At 37.8% G+C, this 19,247-nt stretch overlaps 1 protein-coding gene across 1 annotated transcript; it reads left to right on the top strand.

Annotated features, from left to right (window-relative positions):
* Positions 1-3,350: 3,350 nt before the first annotated feature.
* cul5a (cullin 5a) lies at positions 3,351-18,292 on the top strand. The gene is made up of 19 exons (XM_053507125.1): positions 3,351-3,417; positions 5,688-5,797; positions 5,897-5,996; positions 7,584-7,760; positions 7,850-7,991; positions 8,251-8,396; positions 10,076-10,156; positions 10,285-10,378; positions 10,473-10,603; positions 11,476-11,583; positions 12,022-12,086; positions 12,205-12,337; positions 12,430-12,561; positions 12,687-12,810; positions 12,907-13,082; positions 13,163-13,324; positions 14,795-14,913; positions 15,040-15,163; positions 15,750-18,292. The coding sequence occupies exons 1-19, from the start codon at positions 3,394-3,396 to the stop codon at positions 15,942-15,944; spliced, it is 2,343 nt and encodes a 780-aa protein (XP_053363100.1). The 5' UTR covers positions 3,351-3,393; the 3' UTR covers positions 15,945-18,292.
* Positions 18,293-19,247: the final 955 nt, after the last annotated feature.

Below are 19,247 nucleotides of genomic sequence, written 5' to 3'. Positions count from 1 at the left end.
GAGCAAGTCGAAGGTGACAGTGGCAAACTCCCTGAGATGGCAATAGGAGAAAACCTTGAGAGGAACCAGACTCAAAATCAGAATGGAAACCCATCCTCATTTGGATAATAACAGATAGCAGGTGTTACGCTGCTGGAAGTTCAGTACAACAGATGATGTGTTTAAGTTATTATTGCGTCCACCTTGTTATTTCAAGCTCAGGTACAAAACCGTAGGAAATTCCAGTCCTGAAATATTGAGTGACAACACAATTCCTCACAAGTCCTCAAAGAACTGTCTACATTAGCTGAGGGCAACGGAAACACAGATGGGGGCTTCCTGGAAAGTAAAGCAACCAAGTCACTTTAACATCAACAAACCTGAGTGATCAATGAGAGTGAGGAAGAAAGCATCCAAACATACCACTTGTCCATATTTCTTTACATCCATGAGTCCCTCACATCTGCTCCTTTACCCAAGGCAAATCTATTCACAAAAACCATATCCCAGCTGTGCAGAGAAAGAGGCATCCCCTTCTAAGCCAGCCTCCCGCACCTGTGTTTCTCCTTTCAGTTCTGTTGTCCCAAGTACTGTGGCATCCCTGGATTTTTCACCCCTTCTCCTACTATCCTTGGAGATGTAGTGGGGGAAGCCTGAGCCAGTCTGTTAACAGTGGGGGGAACCTGGGCATTTCCAGGATTTTCTGGGATTGATGCTGCACAATGGAAGCAGAGACACTAATCTGGTCCCTGACATACCTCAGGACGCCCCAATCAAGCTTGCTGCATTCTGGTAAGTGTGCAAGTGGGCACAAACCGTGCAGTGGTGGACTCGATAGTACATTATGGTTCTGTTTGGACTATTGTCAACAATTCGATGAATATATATATATAAGGTCCCAGCTTGATCAGTTGTCCTTGTTAAAGCATTCATTTGCAGAGGCCTAGTGTTACACTCACCTAACCTTTCCCTCCCCTTTGTTTTACTGCAGGCCAGGCTTGACCTAAGATAGGTGATGGGGTATTTGATGCAGGAGCATGATCAAGCTTTACTCAGTGACTGTGTGTGTTTGTCTGTTTGGAAGCAATAAAGAGAATTTTTTGACTTCACAAATAAAATGCTTGTGTCCTGCGTCCATCTTTCTTCACAAGAATTATCTTGTCACACTTGGATTTTCCCCTCACAAGTTTTTTTTACAAAGCAACTTCATCAAATGCAAACCACATTTCTTCTTTAAAGCTAATGTATTACAGTAATGAAGCTAAGTACTGTGCAGTACTGTGTTGGACGGTTTTTAGCACAATTCCATTTCTTTAGGTGTTGTCTTTGCTCAATACAGGCAAATAATTTGAAGGGTTTTCTTTGACCAGGAAATGGCTGTTTAAATGAGACACCTAACATTTACACCTAACATTTGAAATATTAGTGTTAGGTGAGTTCCAGAGCACACAAAGATACTGTGTCTGTATACTAATCCAGAGATTGCAAGCAGTATCACTGTTGCTAGTAAAGGTGCAATAAAGTGCATAAGAAGGTATATTAAAATTTATGAAGGGTCAAAACCTTTTTCAAAAGGGTAAAAAAATAAAATATATTTACATGATAAAAAAAACATGATATTTTATATCATGTGAACATGGCTGCCTACACATACTGTATATGTAAAACAGAAATTCTGTTTGTATGGATTGGGCAGTATTCGTACAGGTAGGTAGTAGACAGCATCATAAACTTTTATGTCATACTGTGAGCGTGTCACAGGCCTTCCTCACTGTCTGGGGCAATAGGTCGCATATTCTACAACAAAAAACGGGTACATCAGGCCAAGCTCATAACTGCTAAAAGGGCTCAGACTGCAGATTGATTACAGCGACGCACATACAACCGGAAAAAATATGGGCTGTCGAACCATTGGAGCAGCGTGAGGAGCAGCAGCAGGTTAATAGCAAACTCCATTTCAGGTAATGGTGGCACACGTTCATCAGGATATGCACACGGGCAGAGCTGAGGGTATCCTCTAGCTAACAATAAATAAAATATCACATGAAAGATTAAATAAATATTCACTTTAAATGAGTCTATAATAGGCTAGTATTGGCATTAGCTTAATTAACAGAGACTTTCAGAAAGGAAGTAAATTATAAACTTATGACCACTAATGTTAACGACTGAATTGTTGTTAATCAATCACATGCTTTAACAGATGCATCCTTTTTTTTGTGTACTTTGTAAATCAAATGCAGCAATAACTCCACAACAAACTGCATGCTGTTAAATATTGTGTTAAAATACTGGTCCAATATAAATGTAAATACTGTAGATTCTACTCAAGCATGTCCTGTAGGCTCTACAGAGATCACCACTATCTTGGACATCAGCACCGGAATGTTTTTATTTTTTTTTAAGAGACGAGGATCACATAACTTAAAGAAACATCCTGACTCACAGACAACACTTCTTCACTTTCCTTTCCCCCCCAAAAAAGATATTGAAGTTAGTCCTCTTGTTTTTTTAGTTGCGTTTAAATTTTACACTTTTTGACTTTTTCAACAGAAAAAAACAAATACATGAGACTATAATTTGAATTAATTATAGATCTAGTCCATATTTTAGATTATTTAACAACAAAAAATAGATATCTTTAAATTTACTCAAACAACTGAATGCATGCGATAATAAAAAATAAATACTAAACCCTGTTTTTCAAGATTTGGAATTATGATCCATCCATTAGATGGTACAACCCTCCCGTTTGGTGTTGTAACCCCTTATTTGGTGTTATGATCCCATCTGGTGTTATAACTCTCTCACTTGGCGGTGTGCCCACCCGTGTGAGAATGCAGCAATATTCTTCTCCATTCCATTGTTTGTTTATATTGTGTTTAGCCTTCAGCAGGTTCAAAAAGAACCCTAGCTGAAGGTCAGATACAGTGACATCTGGTGGCAGGTGTATGATTTATAAAGGACACAGCAAGTAAGATTTAAAGAAGCATGTGGCACGTCAAGGTTTAACGCTCGCTGTAGAAATTATCTCCTGCTAACCGTAGAACCGCAGCAGTGACAGTGCATTTTCAAAATACTACACATTAAAATCATGACTGATACAAAAGTGCTTAGTCCTGTTGACTTTGCACTTTACTACTCCTATGAAAATAATTAACAACTACACACACAAATGGTAGTTACCAGGACACCTCATGACAGATGACCCCGTGTAGAGTTCATGTTTCACTAAGTGTAATATTGTTATTTTATGGGTTTCGTACCCCGTAATGCATATGTAAAAATCTATATATTTAGTTTATGTTATTCGTTATATTGCCATGAAGAAACTACACCTGCCTGCCTAAACCCTCTCCATTCTCATGCAGTGCAACGCTCGCGAGATCAAGAGGGGGAGTAAGTTAAGGAAACATGGCGATGTCTAATCTATTAAAGGTAAGACCTAACAGCTCGAAGATTTACTATTGTACTTCGGTAACTGACGCTTTGCGTCTTCGCTAACAACGCGATCAATTATTTTCAGTAATCCTTTGTACATAGGAGTTTTGTTCTGGAACCTTCCTGCAAAACCACTTTCAGCCAGGTAGTTCAGTAAAGAGACTGATTAGCCGAGCTGTTTTGCTAGTTAAGGGAACGAACATCACCGTTTTCTTTCCACCTGTATTCCGACAAATGCGGCATTCCTCGATATGATTGGTTAGTAACATCCGTGTCTTGCGCTATGATTGGTTAATACCTCCTGCCTTCACAGTTATGAGTTGAAGTCATTGGATAAAGCGCCGGAAGCTGCCTATTTTGGAATACGGGTCGGGAAAATATTGCCGCACAGCAAGCTAGCTAGCTAGCATCCAATCTTAGTATTGGCCCATTTTAGCTCGTTAGCTAGTAAACAGTCGTACCATTAATTTTATCCTTGACACTCAATTTTATATTGTCTGTCGTTCCTTTTTCTTTTGCTCTGTATATTAAGGTGGCAGTTTTACATAATTGCACACATTTGTTTGGATGCAGTTAATTTGCGGTGGAAAGAGAGTTAGCGTAGCTACCCAGGATGGCCAATAATTTGATGCCGGTTAGCAGCACTGGCTAAGAAATATTACGATTATTAAAACGTTCAAGGTTTTACACTATTACGTCTTCATCGCTTAAACAAGCAGCTATTTGATTTATATAAAGTCTTTAGTTTGTGTCCCGATGTGTATGCTTACTCACTTAAATAAATAAATAAATCATATATATAAATTTGCACATTAGCTTAGCTAGCTAACGCCTCCACTGGTCTGTACTACATTTAGTGTTACAGATCCTTTTATGAAGAGTTTGTTTGCAAATATTCGATACAGAGAGCTTTTTGCGCTAAAAATTTTTAGGTAACGAACTTGATGTTAAGTGTTGGTCAGTATACGGAAACAAGTTACCCTTGCAGCTGTCACCTGCCTAACATTTATTTATATATATTTGACAGACGCGTCTCTCTAAAGTGCCTTAGAATGAGAACGTACTGAAGCCTAGAGCTGGTTAAAGAGCTTAATTTAAAGGAAAACGCCACCCTAAAAAAATAGGTTGTGTTTAGTGAATTGCTGGTGACAATTTAGCAGTGGTGGCTCAAAGGGTTGAGGCTCTGGGTCACTTGGTTGTAGGTTCAAGGCCCAGCACTACCAGGCTGCCACAGTTGAGGCCCTTAAACCTTTCTGTGTTGTATTCTGTACAGTGTTATATATTCCACTGTGCTGTAAGGTACACGTGACAAAGAATTGAATCATAATCTTTTTTAATTTTGTGAGAAGTTAGTCGCTGTGCCCAGTGCTGAGGTTATAGGTCAGGGTCTTGTCCAGAAAGGGCCAGTGTGAGTGCAGGTTTCATTCCCTAAACAAGTGGATCCGATTAAATAGGTGGAATCAGGTAGGGCTTCTCCTTGGATAGAATAAAAGCTTGCTCCCACATCACCCCTAAGAGATGTCACCCCTGTCAAAGAAGGAAAAAGGAGAATTAGAAGTAAAAATGTCAGTCATCCAAAACATAAATAAAAAAGCTGAGATTTTGATGTTCACTCCAAGCTTACAAATCCTTGGCTTAAAGTTACAGAATGCAATGCAGCCATAGAGCAGTGTTTTGTGCAGAGATTTTAGTGAATGCTTTGACTGACTAATAGTGTTTATCATATGCACAAACATGATGGTAGCATTAGCATTAAAGTAGTTCAAAGTTAAAAGATCACTCTCTTCAGGGAAGGATACTACACCAGTCAAATCCTGCATGTTTAAACAGAAAGGGAAAAAAAAAATCAGTTAGGAATTTAATTATAAAAATAAATCTTTGTCATGAATGATTGAGTGGTAATTATAAAAATTTAATATGCAAGTCAGTCAGGGTTGATATTTTTTTCCCTCCCTGCTAGCGGCTCTCTGCCAGTTCTGGGAATAGTTCCAGAGCTGTGCTTCAGAAAATAATGATTATGATTCTGATCTGATTCTGATCCGATCTCAACATTTGTGATTTTCACTTGCAAATCATGCACACATAATATCTCAAAGCACCCTGCTATTGCCCCTTCTTATTATTTGTTTTGTAACAAGTTCGAGTGTCATCTTGTTTACTGTAAGAATGTCCGTGTGAGAATGTCAGCAATGGAGTGTCTGCTTTCCAAAAGAATACATTTAAACAAAACTGTGGTGTGTTAACGAAGATATTTTAATCTTTCTCAGAACAAAGGCTCCCTCCAGTTTGAGGATAAGTGGGATCTGATGCGCCCAATTGTCCTGAAGTTACTTCGCCAGGAGTCTGTAACGAAGCAGCAGTGGTTTGATCTTTTCTCGTAAGATTGATTACTTGAATTTAATGCTAATAATTAGACATAAGTCTGTCTAATTTTGCCTGAATTCTTAGTCTCTTTTAACCTTTTTTTCTGCCACAGAGATGTTCATGCGGTTTGTCTATGGGATGACAAAGGCCCAGCAAAGATTCACCAGGCTCTTAAGGAGGACATTTTAGATTTCATAAAGCAAGCCCAGGCGGTAAGGAAGGTCTATGTCCCCCCCCCAAATCTGTCCCTGTATGCAGATGTAACTCAGATTTCAAACTACGTGTTACATGGTTACGTGACCAACTAGAATTGTTTCAATACAAAGTGATTTAAGAACTGAACCACTTTCATATGGGGTCCTATACTGGATATAGATCTAGTAAGGTGCGGTGTGACAAAAATAAGAGCAATCATCACAGAAAGTGTAGCTTTTTCTCACTATTACTGCACATATTCCTGTCATTATCAAGATTATCAAGCCAAGCGTGGAGAACATGTACTGCATTTACTGTATTCAGTGCATGGCTAAGGAAATTGATTAATTCCTTGATGTTAAAACAACTGAGTTGTGTTTAAAATAGTTACTGCCGTTTCCAGTGTATGGCCAAAAACAAATGTGACTTCAAAAATGAAGTATTTTCCTGATTAAATACTTGATGATTACTCAACACCACTTCAACACCTCAATTCCTCTGCTCCTGAGTTCTGTCCTGTGGCCACTCATCACTAAGTGCTGCAAAAGCTAGCCATCTGGCCTTTTTCAACACCTTCTCAACCTAAGCGCACACAGCTGATGAGCAAACTGAGAAAATAGTGTTGCAGGCTTGGGCTATAAGTGCATTTTTTTTTTTTTTTTTTTTTTTTTCCCTGTCATAGATTTGTTGCTAATAAGATGTGATGCATGTGAGTTAGGGTCTTCAGATAAGAGATTAATTACAATTATGCTGAATATTGATTCACGTCACAGTTACAAATCTAATTTATGCTACAGAGCTCTATTCTGAGAAAAACATAAAGAAATTTGCAATTGCACGGTAATGATTTGACTGTACGCAGTCTGAGCAGTGACTGATACTGTCTTTTTTCATTTGTGGCACTGCTTTTCCAGAAATTATTATCAAGAACATGGCCCCCTTTTGAACCAACTGCTGTGCTACAAATTAGTACATCAGTTATAATTGATTGTTTGCCAAGTAATGTGCTATTTGGAAAATATATGAACAAATAATAATGGCTTAACTGTAAAATCTGCCGTGTCAGGAAGAGCAAACTGGTTGCATGTCCCTATCATCATTTATGTTCTTGCTGTTAGAATGGAAATTGATTTAACAAATAATTAATAGGAAACATGTTTATAGCAGTCTAAGTATCCTATAAACAAAAGTTATGTAGAAGAGATTAGATTACCATGGGGTCCTGCAGTAATTTCATCTTTTTCAGGTGCTATTTTGTGAGTTTATTTAGCCATGTCTGTTTTTCCCCCTTCTCATCTGGAAAAACTTGAAAGCACAAATACCTGTTTTTTTGTTTCTGATATTTGTTTAGTGAGGATGTACAGTGCTGTCATTACTAATTACTAATGCATATAAAACGAACACTGTTTTTTTTTAACAGATCACTGAGAAGATAAAACATATTAATGTAAATATTGCACAGAAACTGTATCTGAATAGGGTTAAAGCTTTATTGATATCTTCAAAGTCAATTTTCTTCTTGGGAATGAGTGATCTGCTAATCCTCATGCTTATATAAGTTTTTTTATTATTATTATTATTATTTTAAACTTCATGCTTTTCAGAGGGTGCTCAGTCACCAAGATGACACGGCCCTCCTCAAGGCCTACATTGTGGAGTGGAGGAAGTTCTTTACTCAGTGTGATATACTACCTAAGCCATTTTGCCAGCTTGAGATCACTCTGATGGGGAAGCAAGGCAGCAACAAGAAGTCCAACGTGGAGGACAGCATAGTGCGGAAGGTAAGCTTGAGACACTGGAAGCAGTCAGCTCAGTAAATAAACATCAAACATGGGATCTAACGTGTTTTTACTCCTCTGTCGATTCCCAGCTGATGTTGGACACTTGGAATGAATCCATTTTTTCCAACATTAAAAACAGGCTGCAGGATAGTGCAATGAAGCTTGTCCATGCTGAAAGACTTGGAGAGGCTTTTGACTCTCAGCTTGTCATCGGGGTACGCGAGTCTTATGGTAAGCACTGAAGAATTTGAATATTTTTGGTTAAGGATAGTTTGATTAGTTTTGCTTCATGATAGCTCAACCAGGGGGTGTTGTATCAGATTCGTGGGATTAAAGAATTTTTTTTGTTACAAAAAAAGTGCAGCAGAAATGTGCCATACAAGTCATTGTTTATGAACTGTTGCTAACATTAAAAAGGGCACTTTAATAATTAAGTACACAATGAATGTGTGAACGCTACATGAAAGTCCCTAATGTAACCATTTTGCAGTCAACTTGTGTTCCAACCCTGACGATAAGCTACAGATCTACAGGGATAACTTTGAGAAGGCCTACCTGGACTCCACAGAGAGGTTCTACAGGACACAGGCTCCTTCTTACCTGCAGCAAAATGGAGTCCAAAACTACATGAAATATGTAAGAAAATTTATCTCAAATTGATATGAGCATTTTATTGTAAATAGCAACTCCAAGCCAAGATATCTGGTAGCTGGTACATTAAAGGTGCATTGAAATCAGCAATTATTTTTAGTTATTACATGTAAGAGTTTTACCGGCACCCAGACAAAGCATAAAATAACTTGCCTTATATACCAGAACATCACGAGCCTATATTTCAGCAATGCCATAGCTGTCTAATCAGCTGTCTGAACATAAGCCAATAGGGCAAAATTGATGGAATTTCTCTGGATGGAAGGGCTATACACTTTCTCGCGTGATATTCTACATTCGGTAAAAACACTAGCTAAGTCTGTGAGCTCATGCATGTTGATAGTGCTTTCCTCTGAAAGTGTCCTTGGACAGCTGTTGATGCTGCATCAAAGAAATTGTAGTTGACTAGCTTCACATGTCCTAGCAGATGCACATATTATCTTTGTATCCTGTAGCACCAGTATTGCTATTCAGTGGAAAGTGTTTTTTGTTTAAAAAAAAAAAAAAGCATGGTTTGGAAGAGCTTGAGTGTCCATCAAAAGCTCTGAACGCAGCCCCACTGAACAACTCTGGGATGAACTAAAACTAGGGTTGCACCATTCTTACCAAAATGTGAATCACAATTTTTTCCAGGGGAATTGAGATCACGATTCTCTCAACTCTCTTGTATTAAATAAGTCATCTTTTCCTACTTTAATGCAAACAAAGTGAAACATCAAACATGTTTTTAAACATAAATATTAACAATAATACATTTAAATAACCAATAAGTGCATTTTGGACACTCGGACTACTACAGAGCTTCAATACGTGATACACCACAAGTTTTGGCATAGTGATTACTTTTCCAATCTTATTTTGGAAAAATTTGGGCGATCCTCGCCGAAGCTCATGGGCCCTGTGGAACTTTGCCGCCTCTCACCACGGCCCTGTGGAATTTTGCCGCCTCTCACCACGGCCCTGTGGAACTTTGCCGCCTTTCACCACAAGTCAAACCGCATAGGTGAGATAGGGGTGTAACTGTTTGTGTACGGATTGAGCATCATATGACACATAAAGCATCAAAGAGAGTCAATCGGAAACAGGTCGTCAGAATGTACAAAAAATAAAATAAAAGCTCATGATTGGCTGAAATTCAGCAGGCAGAGTGTTGTAATATTGAGCACACACAGGAAATACAGTTTGAGCACAATGCAAGTGAGCGTTTAAGCGAACAAAAATAAAACTGAATTTTTTTTTATTATTATTTTGGCATGAAAATACAGCATACTACCCCAACATTCAAGAGATGAGATGTTGCACTGTTTAAGTAAACTTGTGAATGCTGCGTGATCTGAATGCAGTGTAAAACGCGCAAGTAAATCGCCATCATTCAGAGATGACATCGCATGTATGTATGAATCGAGATTGTTAAATTATTATTTTTTTTTTTACTTTTTTTTTTTAGATTAAATAAAATTGCAGCTCTAACTGAAACCCCTCCTTAAACCCACTAAAGCTCTTGTGACTGAATGAGTACAAATTCCCTCTTCCCCAATATATAGTGGAAAGTTTTTCAAGAGCATTTGGATTTCCATGTTAAACACTCACATATGGGGTGGAATGTAATCCATTTTATTTCTAATGCACATTCCTTTTTTTTTTGTCATCTTTGCCACATGTAGGCAGACGCTAAATTAAGGGAGGAGGAAAAACGTGCACTACGTTATTTAGAGACACGACGTGAATGTAACTCTGTTCAAGCAGTGAGTATTTATACACCTTTGTCTTCTTTTGTATATTTTTTTCACCATTTTTGAGACAGTATATGGGTCATAACATTTTGTCATAACAAATTTTGAGTCATCAATAGAGAATTTACTTATTTTTTTAGCTTATGGAATGTTGTGTAAATGCACTGGTGACATCATTCAAAGAAACAATCTTGGCAGAATGTCCAGGCATGATTAAACGCAATGAGACAGACAGTGAGTATCGGAACAGCTGATTACCATTTTATATTAACTTTTGAGAATTAGTTTTCTTATTGCTAATATGTTTAACATGTCATTTAATTTTCAGAGCTTCATCTGATGTTCTCACTGATGGATAAAGTGCCAAGTGGAATTGAACCCATGCTTAAAGATTTGGAAGAACACATCATCAGTGCTGGCCTGGCCGACATGGTTGCTGCTGCCGAGACGATCACAACGGTCAGTGGAGAAAATGAAAACACAAAAATGTCTCTCTGAAGAAAGAGATCTACCATTTTTATGCAGGAGGAGTTTTGTCAACAAAATAAGTGCTGAAGTATTTTATTTTTCAAAAATACCTTATTTCTTGTTAATATTAGATTTACACTCTATATGGGTTATGCTGGTACAGTGTTGTATTGTTTTTGATGCATTTATTTCTGTGACCATCTGTACACTGTCAGTTTACACATCACACCAACAGCGAAGGTTTATAAATAAAACACATTTCTTTCTCACTAAATATTGGGTACAATATACTCAATATGACCAAATGTTTATGGACACCAGACTTGTAAACTTGTACACTTTTCAAACATCGCATTCCAGATTTATTCTCCTCTTGGTTGCTGTAATAACCTCCACTCTTTTGGGATGTCCATCCACTAGATGTTATAATATGACTAGGAGCATTTGTGTTCCTTCAAATTCAAGAGCTTTTAGAGGTCATGCACTTGATGTAAGGCAAGGAGGTCTGGTACTCAGTCAATGTTCCAGTTCATTCCAAATATGTTTTGGCCAACCAGGTAGTCATGGAGTTTGTGCATGGGGCGTTGTCATTTTGCAACAGGTCTGTCTCTTAGTTCCAGTGAAGTTAAAATGTAATGTTGGAGCATACAAAGACGTTGTATACAATTGAGTGCTTTCATCTTTGTGGCAGCCATTTGAGGAAGGAGCATTAATGGGAGTGAGTCCACATGATGTTGGCCATGTAGCTTACTGTACATTGACATAGTGCAGGCTATTGTTATTTCTACATTATGGTCTGAAATAAATGATACATACATATAAAAATAAATGTTTAAATGCCTAATGTTTCATTATGTGTTCAGGACTCTGAGAAGTATGTGGAACAGCTTCTCACTTTGTTCAACCGTTTTAGTAAACTTGTGAAGGAAGCTTTCCAAGATGATCCCCGATTTCTCACGGCCAGAGATAAAGTGAGTGCACTGGAGCGTATGTGTTAATGCGCTGACTCTATTAAATGTTTACTACAGTTTAATGAAAATAACTTCAGTATGACTCAGTACTCCACACTATGGCTTTGTGATAGGATGATGTTGATTGTCTATCACATGGTCAATACTGATATTTGGCCAACAAGATCACAAATAAGGGAACAGTTTTTAAGAGACGAATAGTAAAGAAATATTTGCATTTTTACTTTAATTTAATTATAAAGCATACTTTGCATCATAAAACCAATGGTTGGTGTAGACTATACGTTTCTTATTGATGATATCAAATGCCTTTTGACAGGTCTATGGATATCTTCAGTCCTGTTAGTGTTATGTTCAAATCCACAAATGGTGACCATTTAATAATGATGAGTAAAATATGTTTTAAAAACTTTGTAATGTCCTGTTCTTTTTTGCTAGGCATATAAAGCAGTTGTGAATGATGCTACAATATTTAAGTTGGAACTACCTATGAAACAGAAGGGGTGAGTCACCAAGCGCAGTAAATAAACTCTGCATTTCCTGTTCTGGTCCTCTCTGGCCTCTTTTATAAGCTAAGATGACTGTTTAGTGATCCAGCTCTGTACTTGTATGTGTTTAAAGAGTGGGCCTCAAAACACAACCCGAGTCCAAGTGTCCAGAGCTGCTAGCCAACTACTGTGACATGCTGCTGAGGAAGACACCACTCAGCAAGAAGCTCACCTCAGAGGAGATCGAACTGAAGTTAAAGGAAGTGGTAAGGGCATTGAATAGCATGTTGAGCTTCTACACAGTAAAGACTTCTCTTTCATAGGAAAGTCAGACTTAAAACTGTGTTTTCTTTTGCAGTTACTGGTGCTAAAATATGTCCAGAATAAGGATGTGTTTATGAGGTACCATAAAGCCCACCTAACCAGGAGGCTGATCCTGGACATCTCAGCTGACAGTGAAATTGAGGAGAACATGGTTGAATGGCTCAGGGTAAGGACAGGGATAGAAAAATGCTGCTATTTGCTTTTGACCTAATTGTAAAGGGATCTGCAAAGATCCAATTATACCATTTTATATATATATTTTTTTTAAATATTGTTATTCTCAATCTGTAGGAAGTTGGTATGCCAGCCGATTATGTCAATAAGCTAGCTAGAATGTTCCAAGACATAAAGGTCTCAGAAGATCTAAACCAGGTCTTTAAGGAGATGCATAAACACAACAAGCTTGCTTTACCAGGTGACTTTACAGTACAGGTGTTTTATCATTATATGTAATTATATATAAACCCCAAAAAAGCTGGGTTCTTATGCTGTCGTGTGTTCCGTTGTGCAGCTGACTCCGTAAATATAAAGATCCTGAATGCTGGAGCATGGTCACGCAGCTCGGAGAAGGTCTTTGTTTCACTTCCTACTGAGCTGGAGGACCTCATTCCTGAAGTTGAAGACTTTTACAAGAAGAATCACAGTGGCAGAAAGCTGCACTGGCACCACCTTATGTCCAACGGCATTGTGAGCTGCATTTTATTTTTCTCTGTGAATTTCACTTGAAGCAGCACATGATGATAAGCTTGTTTGTTTGTTTGGTACAGATTACATTTAAAAATGAAGTGGGTCAGTATGACTTGGAGGTCACAACCTTCCAGCTGGCTGTTCTTTTCGCCTGGAACCAAAGACCCAGAGAGAAGATCAGCTTTGAGAACTTGAAGCTTGCCACTGAGCTGCCTGATGCAGAGCTGAGACGCACACTCTGGGTGAGGGGTGAACATGCAAAGTGTAATGTTGGACTGTGGAATTTTTGTTAGGTTATGTTGTTTTATGTTATTCTAACACTGTATGTAGACAGTATACGCCATATTGGGCAAAAGTATGTGCTTACCTGACGCGTGTGCTTGTTAAATATACTGTTTGCATTCATTTCATCTTAGCTGTTACAATAATCTCCACTCTTCTGGGAAAGCCTTTTACACATTTTTTAGTGTGGTTATGGGGATTTTTCAGTTTCATTGTTCATTTTGTTTTAGTTCTTATTTACAGTGTTGAGTGAAGTTAAGGTAAGAACTTTATTGGGGTCAATTGAGTTCTTCCACTCTAATTCTGGCAAATCTTGTTTTTATGAACCTCTCTTTGTGCACAGGGGTATTGTCATGCTCAAACAAGTTTACGGCTCTCGGTTCCAGTGAACTGTTGCTAAATGTTTTGAGAATAGCACAATTATTAATTTTCACAAAGTCAGCTGCTTCATTGTTTTTACATCTCTTTGTCAGATGTTACTATGGTATACTGTAATATAATTACAAGCATTTTTTAAGGATCAAATACTTTTATTGACAACTACATTAAATATATTCAAAGGGTCAATATTTTTAGTGTTGACCCCTCTTTTTCGAGACCTATGCAATTCATCCTGGCATGTTGTCAATCAACTTATGGGCCACATCCTGACTGATGGCAGCCTATTCTCACAAGATCAATGTTTGTGTATTTTTGTTCATCAATGGGATTAAGGTCTGGGCAGTTTCCTGGCATCTGCCCCAAAATGTGTTGTTCCCTGAGCTACTTAGTTATTACTTTTGCCTAATGGCAAGGTGCCCCATCATGCTGGAAAAATTGTTTGTCATCAAACTGTTCTTGGATGTTTTAGAGATGTTCTGTGGGAATGTTTTTGTACCATTCCTTATACATGGCTGTGTTCTCAGAATTCTTTACTGTTGATATGACAGGACTGAGGGTTTGCAAAAGAGACTGCAAAACTTGTCACAATTCAGGGAAGAGGGGTATGATCTGCTGAAGATAGCTCAAGACTTCCAGTTGTAACATGACAGTAACTCAAAATTTTCAATCACAGGAATGGCTTCCATAAATGTTCTTGAGCAGCCCAGTGCCCAAACAATAAAGCTGATTTAAAATAGTGGTGCAGTGACTTTCCCCTTCCAGCCTGACAGAGCCTAAAGTGTTCTGCAGAGAATTGCTGCTACAAAATATTGACTGAAGAGTCTGAAGCCTTGTGTAAATGTCATACCATTTTAATGGTGTGAGAGAAATTCATTTTATACTAATGCAGAAAGTTAACAAATTGAGGAAAATACGAACAATTTTTGAATAATTCCTGAATGCACAGTAATTAGGTGAGGTAATTCATGCAGTTGTCACATTTTTGTTATAGTTGTATGTGTTTTAGTGCTGTGTTGATGTTTGTTTTGTGTTTCTCTCTCTCTCTTTAGTCTCTTGTTGCCTTCCCAAAACTTAAACGGCAGGTCCTTTCATATGAACCTCAAGTGAGCTCTCCCAAAGACTTCACAGATAGTACCTTGTTCTTCGTTAACCAGGAATTCTCCTTGATGTGTGTACCTCCTTTTTGATTATTAAACTTCATTTTAATTGTTTATGTCTCATATTGATTAATGTATCAGGGAAAATGGTTTAAATAGATTCCTGGTGTTGTCTTGTGTACTGTTTTGCTAATTAGAAAAAACTCCAAAGTGCAGAAGAGGGGGAAGATTAACCTGATTGGTCGTCTTCAGCTGACTACAGAGCGAATGAGGGAAGAGGAGAATGAAGGCATAGTTCAATTAAGAATATTAAGAACACAGGTATGTATTTTTTGGGGGGAGGAATGTTTTTTATAACTCTCATAACTTCTGAAAGTTAAATCGTGAATCATCATGATGCTGATTCATTTATTATGGAAGAGGTCATCAGCTGGCAGTGTGTGGTCCAGGATCCAGTAACGTATTTTGAAAAATCAAAAAGAACAGTATTCTCAGCTAATATATGGAAAGATTCCTATCACTTATTCACACCAGTTTTATTAATACCAACAAATATCTGTAGCACACACCCTGTTGTAGTTCATCCACTAACTGTACATGCATTAATGTAAAATAAACCCAAGAATTGTTTAATGTCTCTATAGCTTTAGAGACATTGGACAAAATTGACCCTGAAATGTCCAATATTGTCAACAAAAACATATCTCCAATAGATTAATCATTAAAAGTTGCTTTGGAACATAATATTAATAATAATAATAATAATAATAATAATAATAATAATAAAGAAATGTTATGTACCTTAGAGGCTTTAGTTGAATGCTGTGGTTTGCTGTATATTTTTTTTTCCCCCAGAGAGATTAGCTTTGACATGTTTTTTTCTCGTTTCTCGCTTTTGCTGTTGTAGGAGGCCATTATTCAAATAATGAAGATGCGAAAGAAGATCACAAATGCCCAGCTGCAGACCGAGCTGGTGGAGATCCTGAAAAACATGTTCCTTCCCCAAAAGAAGATGATCAAGGAGCAGATTGAATGGCTAATCGAGCACAAGTACATCAAGCGTGATGAGTCAGACATTAACACATTTATCTACATGGCATAGCACTGAGGTTCACGCTGGAAATGCCTTTCGTTCCAATCAAGACGAAGAGAGTGAACATGCAGCGGCTCAGCAGTGGGAGAGGAGTGCTGACACAACGGAGCAAACCAAGCTGGCTGCTGATCTTCTCGTGGAGTGATGGGCTTGTTTTACATGACAGTCACACACCAGAATAGCTTGTTTTCAAGAAAAATCCCTGCCTTACCTTACAGTAAAGAAACCTGAGATGAGGATGGGAGATTTCAGTGGAAAAACAAAAAATGAACTATATTTTTGCCAACAGGTAGTCAGTATGCATGGTGCGTGGTTTCCTTCATTTTTTTTTTTTTTTGTGAGTGTCGACATCAACAGCATGCTGTCGGTGAGAATGTCTGTCATCAGAGGAGCTTGTTTGTGTGTGCTGTGTTTGTGTGTGTGAGTGTGTGTCCTTGTCTGGTCCAGGCTCTCCACTCTTCTCCTCTCCAGCTCAGCTCTCAGCCTGGTCCAAAAGCTCTCACTGCAGCCACATGGGAGCTCCGTCACCAGGGTGGTGGACTGGAGCATTAGCACTTTACGCATTCTGCCACACATTCAGCATGGCCATGTTCCTGTCATCTGTTATGTGTTGCTTTGGATTCTTTATTTTGAGAATATATTAAACTTCGATAGTTAATGATGGTGTATTATCCTGTAAGGAGGCCATTTTGATTTCACCATGGAGTTCACTTTACTTTCCCCTTATTCATTATTACTGACTTCTCTTTAGGGCCTGCACAATGTCAGATATAGTTACAGCGTGATATAACACACACACGCACAGGCTGCAGTTCTGCTGCACAGTTGGAGGTTTAGTAAGCATCTGTTCTCTTATTACTGGTTTTGTTTCGACTTGCCCCAGAGAACACGTTACTCCTTTTCCGTTGACCTTCAAGACACATTGGCTTGTTAGTGATGGGCAGCTGTGTTGTTTTAAAACTGTTCTGTTGGAACGGTTTGGTTTCATGAAGCGGCTCTCAACACTAGAGCGCTTCATACCCTCATCAACATGTCAACATGCAAGGATCAATGTTATCATGATATAGAAATTATATAAGGAATATTTTCTAGTGTATTTCACTCATTTAATATCAGTTCTTTCTGACCGGTATCGTTACTCTGTTTCTAAATGTCATTTTTTAATAGCGCAGCCTCCCATACAATTTTGAGCAATGTGGTAGTGATACTGTTTTCCGTTATCAGTTTTGCGCGCTAAGTGATATTGCTATAATTTACAATTTTTGTTACTGACACCCTATTGTTTTTAAATGTCACACCAGTTATTAGTTAGGGTGTGTGACCTAAAGCAAGTGCTTTAAATTATCCTCTTGATTACTGAGATCTATGATGATGGATGAGGAAAAAATCATTACGTTTTACATAAAGCACCAAAACTAAGTACATGTGACATATTTCAAATCATGTTTCAGTATTTATTCCCATACACTTTTTAAATAGTCTTCTGAAAATCACCCATCTTTATTTTTTAGTCTACTTTCAATCAGTGTAGATATACTATGTGTATGGATAAATAGGTAACATACAGGGTTTATTTATAAATAATTTATTTCATTTGCTAATCGTTATACAATCCTGAGCCGCATGAATCAACCAGGTGTCATTACAATGTGAAAAACGAGCTCCCATTCACAGACCAGACAGGAAAAGCTGAAACACAAACACACTGACAAATGCTTCATCTGTAAACACATATACTGATGCGTGATTTGTTTGTTCATTCATTCATTCATTCATTTATTCTCCTTCAGTAAGCACTTTATCCAAGATAGAGTCATCATGGATCTGGAATTTATCCCAGGAATGGGTACAAGTTGTGAATACATTGGGCTTGGCCACCTGTCTGTCACATGGTATCATACACTTGTTCACAGCTAGCATAGCGAATGACCTGTTATTTTGGAAGGGTGTAGAATCATATAAGAAACCCACACAGCCCAGCGGAAGAATTTGAGAAATTCAGGACTGCGAAAAATCTATTGTCTAACTCAATTATTTTTCATTTCATAATGTGAGTGAAAGCGTAAATGGTTTTTGATGTTTCAGGTGTGTAATAATTCAGTTTTGTTTAGGTTTCTACAGCATGAAATGATTAAGTTTGACATCTGTGGTTTGAATGCAAGGTTTCCATTAAGTAGAGTGACACTACAAGACAATATTAAAATTTCTCAAAACTACCTAAAGAATGAATTGTTAATTAAATCAGATTTCTTATGCTATTTTATTGCAAGCGTATTTAATTTGACAATAAAATTTGATGGAAATGCATTTAAATTCAGGAATGACTAAGCAAATATTTACCCAAATTATTTTTTACAGCACAATGCAAGATGAAAGTAGTTCCAGACACATTGTTAATATTCTTTAGCTTATTTCAAGAACTTCATAATAGTTGTAACAATCTATAGTGGATGTGGCACGTGGTGAGTGCTGCAGTGTTAACTCGAGGCTGTTGTGTTTTGATGTAGAACACTGACATTTGTGTCAGATTTAAAGCAGCAGATTGTTGTGTGTTGTGAGGTTCCACCAAAGGAGTTATCCTGTGTCATGGGTCCTATAAGTTATAAAACAGTAGACCTTGAAGTAGCGTTGGATAATCTTGCAGCGAAATCCACAAAAAAAATTTTTTATCCAAACTGGCACTGGATTTTAGTCCATTTTATAGCATAAAGGGTTTCATAAGCTGTTTGTGTTTTTGTGTGCCGTTCGCTTTTTCCCCTCTCGTCCTACTTCATCCACATGTGAAAAGGCTGCAGTGAAGCATATAATCAGTATTCATTTTCTTTTGTGTCCTAAGATTCAAATAGAGTTGAATGAACAATTTTCAGTGTTAATTTCTGTGCAAGTGAGTAATTTTTCTGCACATGACTGGTTGGTCTTTAGGAAAATGAGGGCAAGAAATTAGGAATGCTTAGTTGGAACCAGCACCAATGCGAGTGACAAAATATATTCATTTACTCATTAAACATGCATTACTGCTTGGGATCACCTACAACCCTTAAGTTGTACAGACCTGACAGCTGTAAGCATTAAGACTTGGGTTTGTAATCCCCCACTGAATTCAGGTGAATGTGTGCCACTATGTTCAGTGAGCGAGTAGAGCTCGAGTGGATGTTCATCGTGCAGTCAGGGTGAACCGGTTTGGTGTACACCGTATGTTTATTTCTCTTCAAATAAGTTCTTTTTTATGTTGTATAATTTATTTCCTTGCATAATAAAGATGTCTTTTAAAGGAGGCTGATACGGCTTTGACTCTAGCTGACAGTTTTTTTG

This window comes from Clarias gariepinus, chromosome 11 (genome assembly GCF_024256425.1).
Source record: "Clarias gariepinus isolate MV-2021 ecotype Netherlands chromosome 11, CGAR_prim_01v2, whole genome shotgun sequence".
Classification (NCBI taxonomy): Eukaryota; Metazoa; Chordata; class Actinopteri; order Siluriformes; family Clariidae; genus Clarias; species Clarias gariepinus.
The sequence above is the reverse complement of the archived record's forward strand: the minus strand, read 5'-3'. Positions and strand labels throughout refer to the sequence as shown.

Excerpts from the sequence above, each read along its gene's own strand:
- cul5a (XM_053507125.1), top strand. The coding sequence starts at position 3,394 with ATGGCGATGTCTAATCTATTAAAG. Across the intron at positions 7,992-8,250 it reads CGGGGTACGCGAGTCTTATG|TCAACTTGTGTTCCAACCCT; the intron begins GTAAGCACTGAA and ends ACCATTTTGCAG. Across the intron at positions 10,379-10,472 it reads TAAACGCAATGAGACAGACA|AGCTTCATCTGATGTTCTCA; the intron begins GTGAGTATCGGA and ends TTTAATTTTCAG.